This window comes from Pyrus communis, chromosome 3 (assembly GCF_041283825.1).
Source record: "Pyrus communis isolate YQ-2024b chromosome 3, ASM4128382v1, whole genome shotgun sequence".
Classification (NCBI taxonomy): Eukaryota; Viridiplantae; Streptophyta; class Magnoliopsida; order Rosales; family Rosaceae; genus Pyrus; species Pyrus communis.
Window position 1 is genome coordinate 7,857,337 of NC_142567.1, and position 24,695 is coordinate 7,882,031.

Genomic DNA, 24,695 nt, shown 5'->3' on the forward strand with positions numbered 1-24,695 from the left:
TTCAGTAAACCATTGCCGAGTGCTTCTATTGGATTTATGTAACGGTTCAATAAACCATTGCCGAGTGCTTCTATCTTAATCCAATAAAACCTCTATTTCTACCCAGAAAAGTTTTAAAATTCTTATTTTTCTCGTCATGCCATTTTGGTCCTTATCAGTATAATTGTCAAGCTAAACTTTAATTTTGTAACGTAATACTTAGTCAGCCCATCTTATGCTTATATTGAGTCATACCGACGAAAAATAAGACAAGTCTAGAAACTTTTAAAACCATTTATATTTTAATTCATTATTCATTAATATCTTTGCGAAAAATAAGACAAGTCTAAAAACTTTTAAGACATTCATTTGTAATGAAACAAATAGACGAATAGACATTTTTTATAGACATGATTTTTTAGCAAAGACCTATATCGGATTATTAAAATATATTACGAAATGAGCATTACAAAATAAGTGTAAAAAAATGTGTAGCCAAATGAGCAAAGATGAAGCAACACCTAGTTGTTGTCAATTGATACTTTTTATTTTTTATTTTTTTTATTTATATTTTTTTACACTAAGGGGAGGCGGTTGTTGTCAATTGATACTTTTTATTTTTTATTTTTTTTATTTATATTTTTTTACACTAAGGGGAGGCGGAGTTTGATTCAGCCACACAATAGGCAACCTAATTTATTATCGAATTCTCCATTCACGAGATTTGAACCTAAGACCTCTCACTTACAAGTAGAGAAGAATACAATCAGACTGTAGTATTGAGTGACATCAATTGATACCTTTTAAAGACCTTAATTTAATCGAATATTGCTTGTGTTGATAGCTATGCTAGAGATAGATTGATGTTGGACTGAATTAAGAAGAAAGGCGGAATTAAAAAAAAGGGGTGTGATATCCACACACCTCATTTTACTTTTCACACACCTTTTTAATTTTCGGCCGTCGGATCAGATGAATTGAAGAAGATCAACGGACAGAAATTATCAAGGGGTGTGTGAGAAGTAAAATGGGGTGTGTGGATAGCACACCCCTAAAAAAAATCTACAAACGTACCGACCCACTTAGCTCGGACTGATCCGCGGCCAAAGAGTAGGGGGAAACGAGAACTATTGCTTGTAAACATAATATAACTTTTCATTATTTTACATAATCATACATAGAGTGCACTAAATATTAGAAAATCTCATTGAGTCCATATGAGAGTTTTTAACACAATCGTGGTCATGGAGCCTTGTCATTTGGAATGCTACTATTACAAGGATGTAGTCGCTGTATCTTGGGGGAAAAGCGCCGATCAACCATGAGCACCGTAGTGGGGCATAAACTTGTGTTAAGAACAGAGTATCTAACACTTGCCTCAACTGTATTAATTTCTAGGTTTTTCTAATCCATTATGTCATGTTCATTTAATATTAGTTATTCATGTGCATGCATTATTTTGATATATAAATGTATAAATTATTTCTTAATTTTTTATATGATTTAATTTAGCAAGTAGACCCTAGTTATTCCAACAATATCTATACAAGTCTATGACTTGAGACCAAGAAATACTAAGCGCATAAGAATTACCGAACCCTACGAGTTCTCCTACCCAAACAATTTTTTTTTCTTGCTAAACTCACGAAAAATTTGCTAAGAAATGTAATTGCGTGCCTAAGCTCCCCACCAAGGCTGCCCTTCAAATATCAATATATGTTTTTTTTTATTTTCTTTTTACATGATTGTTTAAGACGATATTTGCATAACCTCACCTATCTAATTATTTCTTTATTTGCTTATGGCTTATTAATTGATCTGCCATTTGAAATTATCTTTTAGTCTTACTTTACTCCGTGAAACTGGTTTCGTCACACTTTGTTCCATGAAATAGTAATTTTTGTCTCATTTAGTCTCTGTTCACCTCCTTTTCGTCCATTATGTCAAATAGACATTAAATTAAAGGATAATATGAACATTTTATTTTTATCCAACTAGCTCTTTGTGATCCAACTTGCATGCTAAAACAATGTCATTTCCATTTTCAATAACTCTAATTCAAACCCCCATCTGTCTCTCTTGTGGATTACTATGGAGCTGTAGCTACAGTCACTGGCAAAAACAAATAAGGGTTTGTGTTTGAAAAGAAAATAATGGGTTGTGTTTTAAAATCTATTTCAAGCTACTCATCGATTCCAATGTCTGCAACCACAGCTCTACATCAATCCTCAAGATGTAGATGGGGATTCGAATAAGAATAATAAAAATGAATTTGGGATTGTTTTATCATGCAAATTGGAGGTAAAAAATTGTGTTAAAAATAAAATGTCCATACTATCCTTTAATTCAACGTTTATTTGACAAAATAGACAAAAATAAGGTGAACTGAAATTAAATAAGACAAACATGGCAATTTCAGGGGGTAAAGTGTGGACAAAATCAATTTTAGGGTGTAAAATGAGACTAGTTGGCATTTTCAGGGACAAATCAATTAATAAGCCTTTATTTTTTTTTTAGGTCTAGTGGTAGTCCTCTTTACTTATAAATGAAAAGTTTTAGGTCAAATTCTTAGCAAAATCAAAGTTGAACCATATTATTATGACAAGCCCATTGTAAGACTTAGTCCAATCCCTCACCTCCATAGCGGAGATACTATCTTTTGTTAAAAAAGAAGAAGAAGGAAACAATAGAGTGTATATTAAATATGTACGTGTGTATACATGTCTTACATTTCGGTTATCATCATTATGAGATATAAACATTTTTGTTACAGTGAAATTTGTACGTGTCGTACATATTGGTTGTGAAACAATTTAGAGATAATTATTGGCCAAATTTAACTTAATTAAGGCATAGATGATTAGGAAGCTCCATTAGAACAAATTATGTACATGATCACTTCAAGATGCAACTTTTAAGTTTATTTTTTCAGAGAGTTCAATTTTATTGTCGGCTTACGAGAACTTTCATTGGATAATGAGGATCAAATCGTATCTATTAAAAGCCAAATGATGATTGATTATTCTCTTATTAATTTATTTAACCATCACCCCAGAAATCAATAGGTTCAATTTGTACCTAACATTTTTTAATTACTAATTAGGGTTCTAGCCTTTGTTGGATTAGTGTTGGTAGTTAAGCAAAAGCCAACAAAGCCACCCTCACGCTCTTCTTCAACATGTATGTTCTACTTTCCAAATTATAACCAAATTAGAAAAACAAGATAGACACAAATGTATAGAGATTCTAAATTTAGTACATGCACTCTATATAGAGCATTATTTGCATCCAATAAACAGTGTTCTAAAAAATTCCGTTATAAAACGCTTTATAGTTCTACTTGAATCTCATCATAATTTGGAAAAATAGAAATATTAACTTTAATGTAAAGTTGTAGGATTGTTGATTTGTGGTCTTTCTAACAAGTCAATCCACTTTTCTAACCGAAAGGGAAAGGGCTTCGTTTAGTTGGTTCTTCGTTCAAATGCCAAAAGAAAAGTCATTAACATCGGTGCGACTTGCTTATTTTGTTTATTAAAATGAGAGAGAATTTTACCAACACATGAAATCATGATTGATAAACAATTATATTATGTAAGAACATTTAGGTAACATTTCATGTGAATGAAAATTTGACAGATTAGTTATACCTATACTAGAAGAAGGGAGGTATCTTTCTCAATAGGTAGACATACTCCAACATAGGCCAAATTATGAGAATATTACTGGTAATATGTTTAAAATTATCTTTCTCACTTAAGTTGACAATATAGTAATATAGCATAAAAACCTTATGAAGTCTAACAAGAAAGCATTTCTCATCAAAAGAAAATTACTCCGGCTGTTGCACATATTATGTGTTTACGTTTATGTGTACAACAACAACAACAAAGTTCTATTTCATTAAGAAGGGTTGGTTATATGCATCCTAGAACATCACTGTGCTTGGTTTTGCACCAAGTCTTCCATTAGCTCTAAATACTCCATGCCTTTTCCTACAGCCTCTATCCAAGTCTTCTTAGATATTCCTCTATCTTTTTTTGCTCTGAGCCTCTGTCTCATAATGACATTTTTTAATCGGAATATCTGTAGATATTTGTTTTATATGTCCAAACCACATTAACCGATTTTCTCTCATCTTATTTTCATCAATTGTGACCAATCCTACTTTGCCTCAAATATCATCGTTCTAAATTTTGTCAATATTGTACTTACGTTTAAGTGTTGCAAATATTATGTATTGACGTTGAAGTGTAATTTTGTAAATTAGAAGTAGGGTTTATCATGGTCCGTCGGATTAGGTCTACGATCATAGTAACTTTTAAGAACTCCTAAAGCCTAGGAGAAGTCAAATAAAGGGTTTTTAAAATAAAATAAAAATTTACTCATTGTGTTTATGGTCAAAATCTATTTTGGCCATTGTGTTTTTAATTTAGCTAATTTAGACACTGGCCTACAAATTTTGTAATCTTGGTCAATTCCGTTATCTTTATGTTAAAATGCGTGTTAAGAAGTGAACAAATAGAACCACAACTCTCATGTTTTTTTCTTCTTTCTCTCTCTAGATTTATTCTGCAACACTTGAACATTTTTTTTCATGAGGAAAACAACCACTTAGTCCTTTATTATTCATTCTCAATATCAAATATTCGAAAATTTACATCCAAAATAGAGACCTTGGAGAATATTACCCCAAAAAAGGAGACCATAGAAAATTGTTGAGCTACATACGCACTCTAAAAAAAAGTGGGAATGCTAGGCACAATTTCTTCGTTAACCTATCGGTGACCCTAATGTGTTTTTTAAATTTAACTCTGAAGACCCGGAGTCTTGCTCTTGCTTTTCCTGATTGCTCTATACTTTCACTCTCTGAGACATGGACATACATAGGGGAGATGTGATTCATATGGATTACGGACCCTCTTTTTGCAACTTCTTTCTCAAAGTCTACAACACACCGTGATGGTCGCCGGTTCACATGAAACAAGGCCAGACCATTTCTTCTTCTTCTCCATCACCTTTATCTCTGGTTTCCCAATTAACTACCCTCTATATATTTAATATTATATATAGCCATACATAGCTTTTGCTTTTATAATCGGAAAGGGATCCGGAGGATCCCTTTCTCCTAATCCATTAAGTTCGGGGATCCGGACTGTTGAAATTTGATCCAACAGCTAAAGTTATTATAACTTTTAAAGTGAGCCCTTATTTGTAACCATTGAATCAAATTTCAACGATCTGAAATTTTGAACTTGATGGATTAGCTAGGAGGAAGGGATCCGGAAGGGATCCCTTTCCTTTATAATCTATGCTTCACATTCCTCCCATTCAAGCCATGCAAAAGGTCCACACAAAGTGATCAAGTAACCTCTTTCTGTTATTATAATAGTAAGTGGATGTGGATGTGGATGTGACTACTCTTATTTTGAATTGATATTGGCCGTTGGATGGTTGGGAGAGAGTACTACTTGAATTAGTTTATTATTATTTTGGGGTTTCTTGAAGAAAAGGGTGGGAAAGGTTTGAAGAGGAAATTGCAGCAATGGTCCTAAATTCTTTAACTAAATTGAAGTAATGGTTTGTCAAGTAAAATCCATAATTATTGGTCTCTTAATTCATCAAAATGTGCAGTTATGATCTTTTTCATCAACTCCGTCATCAAGGGGGAAAATATGGAAAACAAAATGAAAAAACTGTAGCAATGGTCCCTCATCCAATTGTAGCAATAGTCCTTCAACTTTAACCCAATTGGAGAAACGGTCTACCAACCTTAACCTGATTGTAGCAATGGTCATTTTATCATGATTTATTTTGACAAAATTCTGAAGAAGTTAACGAAAATGACTATACCTGCACATTTTCATAAGTTGAATGACTAATAGACACAAAATTTTAATTAAAAGATCAACTCTCCAATTTAATTAAAATTAAAAAGAAAAACTATTACTACAATTTCTCAATTTAAAATACGGCTGAGTTAGAGTGGTCAAAAAAGAGAGGGCAGTTATTTACTTTGGTTCTTGTGTTGTGTGTCATGTGCTTTTGTCTGCTATTCGCTATGCCCCTCGTATTGAGGGGAGATTTTAAGGGAGGGTTTTCTTTGTCACCTTATATTCATTTTTGTCTAAGATTCCATGTACATGTTAAAATGGATCTTATGAGACCCTAAACGCAAAATTTTCCCTTTATACGTATTGTAGGCAAAATAAGCAAACGAATAACGTGACCCCGAAGTTCGTATCAATTATAAATCTCTCAATATTTAAATTTTGGAGATGGGGTCATTAGGTCAAGGCCTTAGAAAAAATGGTAAGTTTGTAATTGCTGCTTCAGGGGCGGGTAATCTCCTATGGGAACAATGGGACCAGTAGTCCTATTGCTATCAATATTATATTTTCCATTGCAAATTCATCCTGCACTTGATCTGTTATATAATATATATATACACAGCGGTTGCAGTTAACTGACGACCAATATTTGCGTACGTGGAGGACTTTCAACTGTCGTTGCATGCATGTGAACTGTACCGTCGTAATCAAGAAGGATTAGCAATTGTATATGCAATGAAGGTTCCATATACTTTTCTTCGTCACAACGAAAAAACACAATCAGCTGCTACCTCAACCTCTCACAAGCATGTCACCAAACGTCTTATCTCTACTTTAAAGATAACATCAATATAGCTAAGGCAAACTGAGACAACATATTGTTGCATGGGGGAGATGGACTCCACTTGCTACAATATATAGATCCGCCCGTGCTTGTGACCCTCTGTTGTTAGCATATGTTTAATTACGATTAATCATAGTTATAAATTAAGTAGTTTGACACTAGTTTGCGGTGTTTGAAGCAACTCCATTATATATTTGTAGATAGATGAAAGATCACGAGAGCCTATAGAAACATAGGTAAAGCAGGCAACAATTTCTGTGCCAAGAGACAAATTCAAACTAATTAGCTTGTAATTAGGGATTTGGTTACAAGTAATAAACTGTAGAAGTGTGATTTCAGTTGTAGGCATGAGACTGCTACACATATTCTACTGGGTAAGATATTCTTAGCCTCTTAAAGGTAGACTAAGAGAGAGTGCCACTAGAAAATGCTTATCCATTTACAAAACCTTATCCAAGAAGCATAATTTTGTAACACAACGGAGGAACAGCCTTCCCACAATCATCCAAACACAGTCATACCTTGGTACTAATTTATGAGGCAAAATCAAACATGGGTTGGGTTATTTGGCGACAAAGATAAGCCCCTATGTGCTATAGATATATTCATGCAAACATTTACTAGGTTTTAGCCTCTTCCATTTTATTCTTTTATTTAAAAATGATCGATCTCATTTCTCAATTAGTTTTTAATGTATTATAAAATCTAAAGGAGTAGGACTTTTGCAATGCTTGATTGGTTTACAAGATTCAACTTGCACATCCCTATAAACGCTGCTTCCTACGAGTGTGTGTCCATAAGAAATATAAGTTGAAATTTAGTTCATGTTCCAAATGATTTTTGTGAGTGGAGAAAAGCAACTCAAAAATCTAATGGTACTACTATCCAACAAATGTGTGCTACGTGTTTAAAAATGAAAAAATAGATAAAAAAAAGTATTCAATACCAAAGAGGCACACACTTAATTATGGTTCTTAAAGTGACAATAATTGTAATAAACAGTACTATTGGGTGGTGGTGCCTCTAAGATAATGTCTTTCTTACACAACAAATTTTCTCCAAAGGATGATATTGATGGTGGTGACATGATGGACATCAAAGACGTATTCTGAGTCGTTGCAGTGTGCTTTGTGTTCTGTGTTAAAGTTTATGCATTAAGATATTTTAGGTTTGATGGATCTTAATCGATAGATGTAGTAGAAAAGAAACCATCATATCCAAAAGGATATAGGTTCTCTAGCTAGCTATAGCAACTAATTGATTCAACGTTATTGGGAATTGAAGGCCTGCATGAAATTTAGGGTTTTTGAAATTTTCTAATGAGACATGTAGCGATCAGATCACGAGAATCAAGCAAACAATTTTTGTTAAATGGTCACGTATTTTGTTTCTTTGTTTTTTTCTTTTTCGCCATGCTATATGGTTGAAGCTCAAGGATTTGTTTTCAATTGCTTGGTTGGTTTACTTTATTTTGTATCTCAAGTAAAAGAGCAGTTAATTCTCTTTTCACTAATATGTTCTAGTAGGGAGTGTTTGGTAAATAGACGGGATAAAGTGTGAAAGAATTGAACAAGATGGAATGGAAGTTCCACGCTACGTTTGGTACGCGCTGGCCAAAATGGGACACTCTGTTCTGCGTTTAGTACGCACAAGGTGGAATGGAGCGGAAAGATTAAATGACCAATGTACCCCTATTCTGTTTGTTGTTTGGTATAATGTTATGGGACGGAAGAGACAATTTTTTAATTGTTCATATTAGAGTATATATATGCTTATTTATGATATATTTGTTACAATAACACTTATTAAATATTAATACTTATTTAAAAAACGCAATAAGTAATGAAGAGTTTTTTTGGTAATGTAAGGGTAAATCATCCCAAAACTAACTCAATAAATTATTACTAAAATTTCGAGTCCTTGAGACTCAGATCATATCATTAGATAAATGACCTCCTATCTATTTAAGTGGATTCAAAATAATGGTACCCAAGATTCATATTATAACTCCAATTGACAAGGTCATCTACCATAACATTTTTCTTCTAGTAAACATGAACCAACTTGCAATCTATTATGCGTATAAATTGTCTGTATTGGTCAATGATGTTGGCAAAAGAATGAAAGCTGGTATTAGCTATAGTTTAATTAAATTAACTAATATAGCTGAGTCCACCTCCACACAAAGACTTGAAATACTTTTGTTTACAAACGGTAGACCAAAATAAAACTCCCAAATTTCAGCATCAACCACCTGCCATTTGTGCAAATTGACCGGAAACACACCCAGTCAATCACCATTATTATCCCGTAATACTCCCCCAGCACCTATATATCTAGAAGTGTTGGACCGAAAGTCATTCACATTAAGCTTCACCTTCTCTTCAGGAGGCGAGTCCCGAGCTAGAGACAATAGCACTCACGACTACTAGTGCATACAGTATGAGAGGTGTCAACCCACTCGTTCACAACCTTAACAATGATACTTTAGGGAAGATGCGGCATACCAAAGTTTATCCCCAAAAATTTGTTTATTCTTTCATTTGCATATGTACCAGCACGTGAAAATAAATATACTATTCCACCCAATTTGTTCAGACTATATTGTTCATGCTTCGACATCAAGGTTAAAAGACAAACGTACCTGCCAGGGCATTCCCATCAACTCCCCAAATACTCCTTGCTCAATCCCAAAGTAAATGAAGAATGGTTTCTAAAAGCCATAGCATAAAGTACAAGAGGAATCAATCAACAGTCAAGTTTCTCTTGGCCCTTTGCTCATTTGTTAGAAGCCTATCATTTGTAATTATTAACCAAAGAAAGATCTTAATTTTTGGAGGGTACTTTAGTTTCCATATAAAATACCATGGAGGATCAACCATTCATCTCCCTAGAAAAAAGCTCATAAGTTGTTTTGACACTGAATTGACCATACGAAGTGTGTTCCCATATTTGCTTATCCATGCCAACGCCCAAAACATTACCAAGGTGACTAGCTATTCTTTGAATCAACTCTTTTGGAAGATCATATTGATTGCAAAACATACTTTGTGCTTGAAAATGATAGATTCTTGTGACCTAAAAAGAGATTCTAGAACTTATAAATGTGCAAATAAGGGAAGATGCAACTGGACAAAAAGATAAATGAAATATTACAACTTGAACATTCGTCCAGCCTTGAAAAAAAAAATTGTCTTGCTAAAACAATAATGAAAGCATCACATATTAATACAGTTCATCCTACTTATAGAATGGCATACAGTTCATCCTATTTATAGCAAACACCCAAATGATAACGTGTCATCCATATACATCTTAATGAAATCTGACTTGTGTGAGTGATCCAAAGTACACCAAATATACAACATATTAGTATATTTCACTAACTTTATTGCAACTCGTAGCACCTGATTGTATGGGAGACTCATGACCAGAAGCTCAGAAGGTAACCTCGCTTTTGCTTCCCCTAAAGTAAAACTTTCATCCAACCTCTTCATTTTAGTAATTGCTCTATCCCAACCTGCATCCATAATAGCTGCAAGATCTACATCTCTATCATTCCTGTCGTTGTCTATACAACAACAATTTTGCGTTCATAGTATACACTTGTGCCAGTATAATCCACATGTTCATAAGAATAAAGAAATGAGTCTCAAGTTCATCCATGCCTTAATATGGAACAAGACAAACATGTATGAGTGCATGAATGAAGGAGGAAAGGAAAGATGTATATGATGGAAACAAAACAGAAAATATGTATTTGATAAATTTATAAATTACAAATTAATAAGAGTAATGAGGACAATGCAAATAATAACGAAAAATAGAAATAAGTAAGAATTTACTAACAGATGGATGATAGAGGCTTGAAAGATTGCAATATCCTTACATAGTTCTTATATGCTTCTGTCACTAGAATTCAACTATTAAAATCAAAGTTTTTGCACTAGGGTTTTGATCCTATCGAACTTACCGAGTGTCTCTCTCCAAAAAGTACTAACGTTCTATAAAAAATTAGGTTGTAAAAAGTTGAGTTTTTGAATAAAAACTAGTTGGTGAATTTATAGAAATGTCCGCGCCCTTTGGGTTAGGATGAAAAACTGTCTTTTGCATTATTTTTTTTTATTTTATCTACTGTCTTTTGCAGTTATGTCGTTTGATTTGACAACTAATCTTTTTAGTTAATAATATTTCATTTGAATTCAAACTCGTCATCTGAAAACCAAAAACATATGTAAGGATTTGGATCAATTCTGGGACCTCAAGGCCCAAGGCCTTGTCTTGGTCAATCTAATTATGGGCTGCATCATGTTTACTACATACCATCCGCATTTAACACTTAATCCAATTTAGACTTAATTGGATTAATAGTCTCGTGGTGATATGATAGTCGAAAAATTGCTCCATTGGTAAAAAATAAAATAAATAAGATTTAATCCCCTGTGATGAAATTTGTTCAGATTTAGACCCAAAATTAAAAATTTTGCCAAATTTTCCTTAATTGTTAGCACATGAGGTTCACATGTGAGGCTAAAAATATAAAATTAGCCTCACATGTAAGCTTCACGTGCTAAGACCAACTCCAACCCTTGGTGAGTCTCAAAATTTCCCTTCTATCCCCCCTCCCTCAATTTCATTTCAACCCTTGTTCTAAAATGGGGTTAAGTGTTAGAACTAAAAAAAAGCCAAATTCCGTCCAAGATTTAGGCTAAAGTTAGTGGACTGGCCCACTTGTGCGAGTGGCAAACCAGCAATTGGAGATCACTTCCCCTGACGAGCCATACTCTCCCAACTCTCCAGCACCTACAAGGTGGCGACCCCACCCACTTGGGTTGTGTCGGCCACTTGTCAGCAATAAAGTTGAGCCCAACAGCTCCTTTTGTGATCAACGGCTCACATTCAAATGGTCGTTGGTCATCCAACGGTCCACATTGAATTTAGTTAATGTTGTTGTTTTATATTTATTCTTTAATAATTTGGGGCTAAAAATTTAGGTTTTAAGGGTTGGAGTAGAAAAGTTGTTTCTGGGTTAAAACCTAAATTTTTTGGGCAAAAAAGTTTAGGTTTTACCCAAGGGTTGGAGATGGTCTAACAATTGAAGGAAAGTTTTATTTTAGCATCATATGTGTGGCTCACGTGCTAATAATTAACGGAGAGTTAATGAAATTTTTAATTTTAAACACAAGTCCTAACAGACTTCACCACAAGGGTTTAAAATTAAATCCTATTTTTTTTTTTTTCATCACATGGGGTATCTTATGACTATCCTATTCCTACAAGAACTAATAATCCAATTAGACCTCCAATTGATTAAGTCTAATAGTGTAAAACTTATAAAATGAATCTCCAACAAACCAATCCACCCATGTGGATGTTTTTCTGCATTCAAAACTAGTATATGAGTATGGATATTTCAATCAAGCGCATAAGGTGTATATGGGATGAGCCCCAAAATTAGCCCTTCCAAACAATTAAATTAGAAATTGGCCATTCAAATTGATTCACAATCAACCAACAAAAGATCAAACTTAAACAAAATTTAACAATTCCACTAACTTTTTCGGGTTTTCCCCAAGTTTGAAATCTATAAGGCGTTTCAAACACTGCTTTGTGCGGCATAAGAAACCCAAAAACTTAATAAGAAATTCAAATCCAACAAAAAGAACCCAAATTCAATCTAAAAACTTGTTTATCCCACTTAATCACTGCCCTGAACAGCAAAACAGAAAAATAAAAAATTGCAACAAAAAAAAAAAATCGAAACCTCTCGGAGCTGCAAAAATACAATATCCAATCCTAACTCCTAACAACGCAACAAAAACACAATCTTTAGAGAGAAAAAAAAAAAAAAAGAAAAAAAAAGAAAAAGGAGAAATAGCAGACGAAATCGAAAAAGATGAAACCTTGGATATGACATTATCTAACGATTCTAACCCTGTATGGCAGAAATGTCAAAGGCCGACGTACAGCGAGTTGAAAAGTGGAGGCGGCGTTGATGTCGTGGTCGAGCACCTCGAAGCGGAAAGGAAGTTGTCACAGAGTGAGGATGCGCCCCGAAAGTTGTCGTCGCAGGGTGACGGGGCGGGTGACGTAGGGTTTGCTTTGTGATTTGGGTAGTGGAATTATTGACAAAGAGGAGTGTTTTGTTGTGTCAAACGTGAGATAAATTATTTTTGTCCCATTGTGTTCCGTTTCGTCCCAATCTGCTACCCAACGTGCCCGTGTGCCCATAATATGTTTGATGCACTAGATGATTATCTTATGTTCAAACAGTACATCATTCATCTAATAGATACTTATTACGGTGTTACCAATTATAAGAGAAATTCTGTCGCATACATAATCTTTTTAGTTAATTTGGACTGGTGCAATTGCAATATGGCACTAGATGAGAGATCATAAGTTAGTCTTACTATAATTATGCAGAATGTCTCTTGTCGGGTTGTCTTGTGCAAGAATGAAACCATCTATATCAAGATTTGCCTGAATTATTAGATGTATAGATTTGCAATATACAATACGACAAATAAGCAGTGTACCCCTCTAGTTAAAAGGCAGCAACATTTTGGTCACTGTCTATGAAAAAACAGACATGGTTCATTGAAGTCGGTTCATTGAAGTCTCAAGACTCTCAAGTAAAGAAGATATGCACCATAAAACAAAGAGAACTTTTCATTGAGGGATTTATCTTTGATATTTTCTGCTTGGCATTATTAGTTGTTCGGGGAGGAGAATTGGTGGGGGTTGAATCCGTATTAGGGTGCATAAGCATCATTACTTACCGCCATTGCGGTAAAACACCATCTGCTTACTACCTTAAGTTATGTTGTTGGTTCATTTGTTAGATATCAACTTTATCTTTTGCTCATCATTTGACCCATCCTACTGTTGAAGAATCGGATCTCATATGGCAAAATATCATATAGTTAATATATTAGAGTTTCTACTCTAATACCAAGGGCTTTTTTGATAACACCAACATCTACTAAAAGTAAATTAGAAAGTGTTTTTTGGAATGTGAGTATTTTTTTAACCCAAAAGTAAGCTTTTTCTTCTGAACGTTCTCGAAAGCATTTTTAATGATCTAAATCCAATATTCGTTATTCTATAAGAACTTCCATAAGGGCATGTAAGCTCTTGATACCATTACACTTAAAAAAAAAACGCTTCAAACTCAATACTACATAAAAAGACCATGCTTTGCACGAAAACATGACTAAAAAATTGCAACTACGAACCAATTAGAGCATAACAAATAGATAATTAGAGTTCTCCAATTGAGCTCCTTGAAGCTTTCTTTTCCCTGATTTACTAAAAGGTACTCTTTAAGTCCATGGTTTCCTACCCCAAAAAAAACAGGTACTGTTAAGGTTGGGAACTTGGGAGAGGCCTTAATTAAACAGCGCCAAATTAAAGTGCCTCTCCTCTCTTCAAACTGCTGAAACCAAGTAATGAATGGATCTGGCTCTCCTATGCATTACCAGCAAATTTTGCTTCAGCCAACGACCACCACCATTCACATTAAAATGCCTTCTCCAAAACAAAAAATTCAAATTCACCGGCAAACAAACGTACATGGTATAAATAAGAAAAGGCAGTTCAACAGTCTGAAGTACTAGACAACCCCTCGGAATCCGACAGTATCATATACCTGAGAGCACTAATGGGAAACCGTAGAGCCAATGAGATACTGTCAATGAGATCGAAAGGGTAATCGATGACAGAGGAGAAAGACGTTCATTTCTAATTAATAATACTAACACGATAACAATAACAAGAATGAAGCGCCTACGCAGGGGCTTTGGGGCTGAAAGATTATAGCTTGAATTGCTATTGCGACTACAATACAACCTAAGGCTACAGCTACATATTGTACAATACATGAATGTTGAAACTCCCTTTGCAGATTAGCTCAAGCATGCCCCATTTTTGCACTAGGCTACCTGTATTGACACAATAACTCAGTATAGATCGTTGAAAGAGTTCGAGCATAGCAAAGGGTTACAAATTTAAAATCAGATGAAAAAGAAAATAAATCGTTTGCTCAGTTACAGACGTTCTGAAACAAGGGAACATCTATGAGGTCCAAAGCATCACAAGCTCAAAAGGCTAAGAACCCCACAATAACAGCATAAAAGAACTAATGGTATATCACACCACATCAATTTTTTTGGTGATACAGGCAGGTGAAATTCACACCACATTCTTAAATGGTTGAAAATATACCTTTTTTTCTCTCTACTAAATGATCAGAGGCAAATGAGTCGGTTAACATACATATTCTCAGTAATTTATTATTAATGCTCTTTATTCGTCAATATTTATAAAGCTACCATGCACCATTGCAATATGAAGGTAAAAGGAACACTCAATTGGTAATTGTCAATGTAGTTTAATAAGTCCTGCGAGAAGCCTACTCCAAATTTCAATATAATAAACCTAAATTATAATATCACAACAGTTTCACATACCTGATCAAAGAGAGCATGTTCGAGTTTCCATAACCAAGAAGAATAACCACCAAAAAAATATACATGCATAAGTGGATTACTCGGGAACAGGCTCCAATACCCCTTTAAACTCATCATAAATCCATCTGTAAATATAAAAATAAATAAATAAAATTATTAAAGAACAAGGTGAAAATATTAAGAAACAAATGGAATTATCCTACCACATAACAGGGTAAAAAACGGCTTCTCACAGCAAGTCCATGTGTGCACACATACAGTGTGAGTGTGTTTTTTTTTTTTTTTTTTTTTTTTTTTTTGGGGGTTGGGTGGGGGGGGAGGTGGGAAGAGTATAGAATCTAGGCATTTGTGGAGATTTGTGGAGATAACACAGTAACATGCACAGAGCAATTATTTATTTCTGTGCCATGTAAGAACTAAAGAGCCTTACTTGCAGAGGAAGATTGGTTGTAATTCATTATCTGCCTCATGTCCTAACTGGCTCCGTCTTTCAGTTTCTACACTGAACTTAGCAGGAGAAAGAACTTCACAAGGACCACGAATCAAACCAGCCATTACATTGCTATCATGATTAGACTCATAGACCTGTAACACAAACAAAGAAAAAATATTAACTACCATATGGATGCTGTAATATTGTACTCTACATGTCAATACAAAATGGGAGTGAGAGGCCTTTAAATCACCAGAGTGTTAAATAGAATTGCACCATACATAGTACCACTATATTGATATATTATATTGGTGCATGTGTTCGCAATCATGTCCACCACGACAAAATCAGTAGTCCTATTCTACTAGTCAACTGATATGCCAACCACTGAATTTTAATGTTGATGTGAACATCTTACAACAGAGAGAAATACATAGAACAGTACTTTTTGGTCATCTGATAGAACAAACGTTTACCTCATTGCTTTCAGGTGTAGATGGGCGACCAACGTTCTCTGGTAAGTCACCAAGAAAGTAGCACCTGTTGACAATAGCCCACTTTGACCCAGTTTTTCTATCCTCCCACATGGACTGCAATGAAATTACAAAGTTCATTACAAACCTTCTAATATAAAGAAAAAACTCAATATAACCCTAAACAGATGACAATGTTTCTAAAACAAACAATAAGTGATTCCACTAGACTTAGTGACCAAAAATAACAGACGACTCTATTCCAAAGACTAATTTCAGTAACAACATCATGTAATTCTCCAAAATGCTACTACTGACGTATCAAGGGATGCTTAATAATTCACTTACCTGAAGCTTCGAGGGTATCAATTTTCCATGACTAGACTGGAAAAGAGCATGATCTCGCAGTTGATATGTTACCCCATCAATGCAACAAGTATGGTAATATATTTTTTCATCACCACCTTGAACTGCATCGCCAATCCATTGAACAGCTTTCAAGCCATCTGAAGAAAAACCGAAATGCTCTAGAGACCTACCACTAGCTACAGAAATTTCACAAGTATTTGCTTGTGCACCGCTTTGGTCATTCCGTTTGATGTCATATCTTAAAGAGGAGCCAGAGTTTCCTACAGAGTGAGAAGTATCTGAGTCTTCCAATGCAGAATTCTGGTCATGGAATATCATTGATGGAACTTCTGAAGAGTTGGGCAGCCCAGCACCGTCCACAACTTGTGTGTTGGAAGGGGGTTGGGAATGATCGGACTTATCAGTATCCTTGTTGGAAAAATCAGCAGAAGCTTCTGGTTTTGATTCAAAATGTATCTCTTCAACTCTAGATGGTTCAGTAGTTTCTTTTGGTTCAACAGGAGGCTCTGCTTTTGAATCAGAAGGTCTCTCTTCAACTCTAGATGATTCAGTAGTTTCTTTTGGTTCAGCAAGAGGCTCTGCTTTTGATTCAGCAGGAAGCTCCGCTTTTGATTCAGAAGGATGTTCTGCTTTTGATCCAGGTATCTCTTCAACTCTAAATGATCCAGTAGTTTCTTTTGGTTCAGTAGTAGGCTCTGCTTTTGATTCAGCACGGCACTCCGCTTTTGATTCAGCAGCAGGTTCTGCTTTTGATTCAGAAGGTCTCTCTTCAACTCCAGATGATTCAGTAGTTTCTTTTGGTTCAAGAGGAGGCTCTACTTTTGATTCGGCAGGATGCTCTGCTTTGGACTCAGCAGGAGATTCTGCAATTGATTCAGAATCTTCAACTCTAGATGATTCAGTAGTTTCTTTTGGTTCAGAATGAGGGTCTGATTCAGAACATTTCTCCTCAGATCTTTCACTTGACGGGTAACTTCCAGAAAGAGGTTTCTCATCCCTATTTTTACTGCTTGATACGAGATTCTTCCGTTGAGATTCTTTTGCAGTTAAAATCTTTAGATCTGGTGCTGACTCAATGTGATTGCTGCTCCCACCACCTATACCAGCAGTATTCTGCAAAACAGAACTTCCATTTGCAGCTATCTTCGGCTGGTTGACCCTTGGATCTAAATTTTCCAGTTTATTCTCCAAGGACATTTGAATTCCAGCTGTGTTAGAAGGAACTTTTACTTGTATATTACTTCTCATCACACGTCCATACTTCGGAGGCAAGGGCTTTCCATTGCTCAGTGACAGGCATCTCATGCAGTGCCACTCACCTCTAGGAATTCCTCTCTGGTTAGATGACTGTGCACACATTATGTGATATCCTCTCTCACACGCATCACAAATAAGAACATTATCCACCTCATTGATTGTAAGCTGGCAACTCTGGCAAGTCAAAGTCTTACTCATGTAATCCCTTGACGGAGGAATCCATGTAGGATGATCAGGAGGCTGTGGTTGTAATAATTTCTGAATAACTTTGGCAATTTCATTGTGATTATTAGAAAGCGAAGGAGTTTTAACAAAGTGCATCTGTTGCAAAGGCTGATGTACAACGGGTAGATTTCCAGAAGCTGATTGAGAGACAAATGGTTTAGTATTCTGATTCCGCGCAGCTACAGAAGTCATCTGTTGCATACTGATACCAGTACTTCCGTCAACTTTGACAGGTGTATAGTTTGGCACCTTGTGTTCTGGTCCACTTTTAGCAGATTGAGCTTGCACTGACCAAGCTGGAGAATTCACTGGTGGATGTGGATGATTTGCAAACGAATTTGCTGCACATAGAAAATATGGTGTAAATACTTACATAGGCAGAGAGGAGATAGAATCAGTAGTAATGAAGTAAAAAAATTCCAAAAAAGATACCTTTCCGTACAAGTAAAGTTAAAGGACATCAATTACCTTGTACTTGAAATGCATAAGAAGACGCATTTGCATTTGGTCCTCCGTCTGATCTGAACTGTGCTCTTTCAACTTTAGGCACCGTTGGGGAAGAAGAATCTCTTCCTAGATGACTACTAGGAAAACCACTAGACACCATGGATGCTCTAACATCATTGTTGGGAAACTGATACTGTGTAGGTGAGGGAGTTGCCGTAGACGCATGAAAAAGAGATGGAGAAACGGGGAAACCTCCCGAGGAAATTGGTGCATGACTTGGTTTGCTTGTAGGAATCATATGAACGTTATGTGGCATCCCATGGGTTTCAGCCGCTGCATTTAAGCTTGTTTTTAATGGGTGAGATGGATGTGCAGCAGGTTGAGCTTGTGCAGAGAATTTCTTGGATTCTTCCATCTAGAAAAGAATTTCAAGTTCAGAAAAAAAACATTGTACAGAGTCCAAAAAATCCTAAATTGGTTGTTCGGCAGCCTTATATGATGTAATATGGCATCAGCCACAATGTCAATAACTTCTTGGTCGAATGACTTTAAACTTCACAACTAGCTACTATTCCAAGCACTAGCACACTCGCTTACAGAACTCTGATATTTTTTTTAATAAAAATGAAACCTTTCAGTATAACCGAGGACTATCACTATGCAGTTAAGTGCATATATACTCATGATGAAGGTAACCAACAAGCCCAACATATTCTTCCATCTAGAAAAAGAATTTCAAGTTCAGAAAAAATAGTTTTACACAGTCCAAAAAATCCTAAATTGATAGTTCGGAACAATCATATGCTGTAATATCGCAGTAGCCATAAAATGTCAAAGACAACTTCTTGGTCGAATGACTTTAAACTTCACAACTAGATACTAATCCAAACATTAGCATACCGCTTACAGAACTCTGATACTTGTTTGAATAAAAATGAAACCTTTCAGTATAACCAAAGACTATCACTATGCAGTTAACTGCATATATAATCATGATGAAAGTAACCAACAAGCCCAACATGTTCACATCGACTAGGCCAAATAGCTCCACCGTGACCAATTAAGAAATCATAACAAAAAATGCTTCCTCCCTTAATTTCTCAAAAACCATGCAAATATACCTTAAACGCATACAAAATCAAAACGCCAAACCATATGAACTATATTATTATCAGTCCATTACGAACAACTTATAATTCAGAATTAAAAGTTTCCTTCTTTTTTTATTCAACACTTTCCCACCAACCAAACAACAAATCATACAAATCTAGACTAAAAACCCTACCCAACAATCTCCAAACTCAAAATCAAACCATATCCAATCAAAAAATTGAGTCCTTACCTTCCTCTTCGTCTGTGAAAACTTCTCGGAAATCGTCAACTTGGGACCCCGGAACCCTAATCTCTGTTCCTTAAGCTTAGCATTAAGCCCCCAATCCTCAATCACAGCGCCAATTGCATCCCTGCCCACAATATCCTTAGGCGCCAAACCTTCACACAGCTCCACCAGCTTCGACCTAGCTTCCCCCATAAGCCCAATCTCCGGTTCCGTGGGCTTCTTCCCCCCTCGGATCTTGGCCATGGTTGACAAGGCCAGAACAATCTCCGCCACTCTCCTCAGATCCTTCTCCGAATTGGGTCCCAATCTGGGCTTTTTGTTCAACTGGGTCCCCAAATCTCCTTCTCCTCCATTCTCAATCGGTCTCTTTTCCCCAATTGAGACCGCCGGCGGGGGCAGCTGAGTGGGTTCGGCGTTCAGGGGTGGATCCATAATTATGGCGCTGGGAGAGCGAAGCCCCTAAACGAGGCCGTTTTAGGAGCAAAGGAAAGGGGGCTCAAAGAGAGACAGAAGGCGAGAGAGAAACCCTAGACAGGCCAGAGGGACGGAGAGGCTTAGCCGTTGGGCGGGTTGGGGGATTTGAAAGGGCGAAAATTTTGTGAGGGAGAAACCGAGAAAGAATAAAGCTTTTTTGGCGGGTAAATTTGAGGGTTTTTTTTTGGGTGAGTGATTAAAATTTGATAATATGGTGAGTTTGCGAGCGAGTTAGAGAGAGAGATTTGGTTTCAATTCAATGGGGGAACGAGTGAGTGGACGAGCAGGGCGAGATTTAGAGAGAGAAGGAGTAGAGAGAGAGAGAGAGAGAGGGTTATTTCGTCTTTTAGACATGGATGCACCGTGGGCCTTGGATATAAATAGATACGCGTTAGAGTTTTGGACTGTCCCCATCTTGTTTTAGAGTTTTTTCTTTTGTCAAACATCTATTATAGAGTTACACCCATCTGGCCCCTTATTCAAAGAGATCTGAACTGTTTATTTTGTAAGTCTCAATTTATAGATTATTTTCGTAAAAATTTAAGTTAATCCAAAATCATTTGCTTATTTGATTACGACAATGAAATTTCATTGTTTCTTATAGAACAAAGTGTTCGTCCATTTTTTTTTAAATTTAATTAGATGTCTTAAATATTTTCGATTTGGATAATATTTTGTAAGGATGATCTATGAGGTCCAACGACGGTTCGGATCATTGAAGTTCAATGTGGTGTGGGACCCACAACTAATCTTCACTTAAAAAAAAAAAAAAAAAAAAAGAGGTATCCATTCTCGTCCCACTTATTGTTTTTGTTTTGTTTTTTGTTTTTTGTTTTTTTTTTGTCAAAAAAAAAAAAATAAAGGGTGTAAAATTTGGCTCTTCAAGAATTATGAAAGAACTTCTCCTTAAAATATCTTGTGATCTCTGGCTACAAAAGAATGCTCTTCAAGATAATTTTAAGTATGGTTATGCACCCACACTCAACCTCCAATTCTATTCATCTCCTTCTCTAGTGTCGACTCTCTTTAATAAGAATTGTGACCTGCATTTGTTAGTACCAATATTCCTAGATCCTTTCTCTTGTTACTATTTGCATCAGAATTTTGATCATTCGTATCAGATTTCCCAAATATGAATTTATATTCGCCATGTCTCTCACATGAAAATATTATTTGAGGTATCACTTCCACCTTCATCAAACCCCTCACACATCAGATCTCTTGACAACAATAATCATGTTATTCAATTTTTTTTTTTTTTTTTTGGGGTGTGAGTCCAATCAAGCAAATCGATTTTACTTTTGAACACTTGCACATACAACAAATAAAGTTTGGCTATTTATAAAGCTTTTACAATATACTAAAAATAGTTATCTTATTAGTTGTAAAGGCGTTTGTGTAGTCAACCAAGTTTGACTGCTTATAAGGCTTTTATAATATACTAAAAATAATTACCTCGTTAGTTGTAGATGTTTTTGTACTTGACCATGCTACTTGTTGCAACCTCAGTTTCCCCTACAGAGGCATCACCTTGTGGGTCATCCTATTTAAGTATACAAAAAATTTGTAACAAACTCCTCGTTCATATTAAGGGTTTGCTGAAATAGTTTTCTAAATTCAGAAGGCGACAACTGAAAAACCATGAAAATGATGAACTAGTATAATATTCGGCAATAGTTTGCCGAAATATTTTAATTTGCGGCAAGGAGCTACGTACCCAAATTATGTAGAATATTTCGTCAAGGATCTACTAAAACTTTTCTACACGATTTAGGGTTTATGCTAATTTATTAAGAATCAGCTACACAAAAATTCATCAAAATTGTTGATTTGCATGTGCTTAATAGAAATTAAATATAGCTTAATTTGACAAGCTTTATAAATTTACAGAGATAAAGGGAGACGTGAAAGTTTTGGCCGTGCTACCTTTACCAATCGATGATGGAAGAGAAGTGGGGAGGAACAACAGAGAGGGAAGCCAATCGAGACATATATGGTTACGCATCATCAACCATGCTTTTTCAAGGGATATCATTCATAACACAGTTATAGGAAGCTGCTAGTGAGCAAAATAGTAACAAAACCATCAAGCAAATATATCCCGAATATTTATCAAGATATCAAACAATTTGCATAACGAGGTCTCTGAAATCACTAAAACAATGAAAAAATATATATAAAATCTTATCTTATGTGGAGCGTCCTGAATGTTGATTTTATGTTCCATTTGTTTTTTTTTTTTTTTTTTTTCCCCAATCAAAGTGTTTGTAGTTTTATTGGTTACAGTTTTGTTCTACAATAGAGAGTGAGATTGGCTTTAAGAGTTGAAGATAAATAATATTTGGATGTACGCAATTACACATTATAATTTATAAGTGATTTGAGTGCATTCTTAATTTTTATTGAAAAAAAAACCTTAAGAGATCGAAATTATCATTGCACATAAGTGTATATCAACCATTTAAATTTTAATACAGGATGTATTATATGATATACGGGGTGTTCATAAAAAATTCTATATGTTTAATCTTGTATATGGTGAGTTTGATGATAATTTTTAAGGAAAACTAATGAAAAGGGCTTGAAAACTTTAAGTTTTAACGAAAATGACAAAAAAATGTTGTAAGTGAATAGTACCAAGAGTGACTTTTTAAAGTAAAAATGTAGTTTTTTTTTGTCAAAGTGAACAGTACCGGAAGTGTTTGGTTAAAACTCCCTAATTTTTATTTATTTATTTATTTTGGAACAAATGAGACTATCTATACTAAGGGGAGGGGGTAGGCTTAGCCTTATAATGGGCTAACAATAATGTGGTTCAATTTTACTTTTGGCGAGAATCAAACTTAAGTCCTCTTACTTATAAATAAAGAGGAAAACCACTAGAAAAACGTAATACTTCCATCCAGAAAAAATAAAAAATAATGATTATTGTATAGACCCCAAATCTCATCCAAATATTTCCAACCGGCGGTAGTGGAATCCGCTAGAACGAGAGAACCAATCATTAGGGGATGCCGCCTCTCAGACTTTTTTCGCCCAAACCCATGTAACTCTTCATGCAGCAGGATACCAGGTTCATTCATTTGTATTCATGTAGTAGGGAAAGAAGCACTCATTTGTGCTAATGGAGATGGTTAAGTGGGTTCTTGTCAATCTTGGCACCAGTAGACTAGGGTTTAGCCATCACCAATAACAATCCTATGCAATTTTATCAATTACTTATGAATTTCCACATACATGCTTTGAATGTTAGATTTTCCTAATGCATATTTTCCTCGTGATGTTCAAGCGAAAACGTATATCTAACATGCAATATGTCTATGATATTTAGATCAAATATAAACATGCAAAACTCATTAAGCTTTGTGAAAACCATTTGAAAAACCATACAACCCTTAAGAGCGTGATGTTCGCCTTAAGTGAACTTACAATTACTAATCACTAGAAGCCCTTCTCAATTTCAAGGTGATGTTCCACTTCCAACAGAAATTGCATCAATTACATGTCTAAATATCCTAATGGTGATCAATCATTAAAATATATAGATAGTTTTAGGGAATTGTTATTGACACTCCAAAAATCTCATTTTGCACTCCAAACTTTCTATAATTAGTAAGAAAATGACACTTATGAGGAGTGTAGAATGAGATTTTTGGAGTGTTAATAATAGTTCCCTGGTTTTAATCACAATGATTAATAATTCAAAGCAAACATGCATCCATTCATAAGCAAATTAATAAAATCACATATTCATGCTAAGACTCATGGCCTCGCCCTAGCAATAGAAATTAGTTACGCATACTCATACTAAAAATCAAAGAAAATATCATTAACTAGAAAAATGATTGAAAACACCTTGTAGGTAAATATTTTGAAATTCTCCAAAGCTTTGCTAAGTTCTCTCAATGTTGCGTAGAGAACTTAATGGCTAAAAAGTCTTATTTATACTACTACAAATTAAAGCCCTCATAGAAAAGGTTTTCTAAAAACTAGGAAATAAAATAATAAAAGGATAACTTAAAAACACACTCCAAATCCGAAATTTGTTTAGCAAAGAAATAGCAATGTTTCTAGACCTTCAACATTCCAAAACAGGCTAAAAAATGACTTGAATTAAGGGAGTTTTAATGAAAAGCCCACGATACTATTCACTTTAACGAAAAGTCATATTTTTACACTAAAAAGTCAATACAGGTACTATTCACTTTACCCTTTATTTTGTCCTTATTATTAAAACTTAAAGTTTTCAAGCCTTTTTCATTAGTTTTCATTTGAATTAAATATTAGGACATCCTCTTCGAGTTTCAAGAAGAGCCCAATCCACAATCCATCATCTTCCAACCCAAAAGTCACAAACAAGCTTTGTAGCCCAATCTGCCAGCACTGCATGCTGGGCATAAATTAATTTGCCACGATCAGATGGTTTGAAATAAAATAATGAAATTTTGATACAACCTTCTTGAAAGACTCACAAACCCGCTCCAATTGGAATCACTCAAAAATTCCACCGTTTGATTATTCCATACGTGCCTTCTTTATTGTTTTTGGATCTA

The 24,695-nt window shown here is 35.1% G+C and overlaps 1 protein-coding gene across 1 annotated transcript; it reads right to left on the minus strand.

Annotated features, from left to right (window-relative positions):
- Nucleotides 1–14,372: 14,372 nt before the first annotated feature.
- On the minus strand, nt 14,373–20,528 carry LOC137715498 (uncharacterized). The gene is made up of 7 exons (XM_068454843.2): nt 19,672–20,528; nt 18,351–18,744; nt 16,380–18,223; nt 16,035–16,148; nt 15,556–15,710; nt 15,126–15,250; nt 14,373–14,597 (listed from the first exon to the last, which is right to left on the minus strand). Exons 1-6 carry the CDS (start codon nt 20,098–20,100, stop codon nt 15,202–15,204), a joined length of 2,985 nt encoding a protein of 994 aa, XP_068310944.2. The 5' UTR covers nt 20,101–20,528; the 3' UTR covers nt 14,373–14,597; nt 15,126–15,201.
- Nucleotides 20,529–24,695: the final 4,167 nt, after the last annotated feature.

Bases quoted from the DNA above. Each gene is read 5' to 3' on its own strand.
- LOC137715498 (XM_068454843.2), bottom strand. From the start codon at position 20,100: ATGGATCCACCCCTGAACGCCGAACCCACTCAGCTGCCCCCGCCGGCG. The intron at 18,745-19,671 runs GTAAGGACTCAA...ATTCTTTTCTAG, and splicing joins TTTCACAGACGAAGAGGAAG to ATGGAAGAATCCAAGAAATT. The intron at 15,711-16,034 runs GTAAACGTTTGT...TTTGTGTTACAG, and splicing joins CTACACCTGAAAGCAATGAG to GTCTATGAGTCTAATCATGA.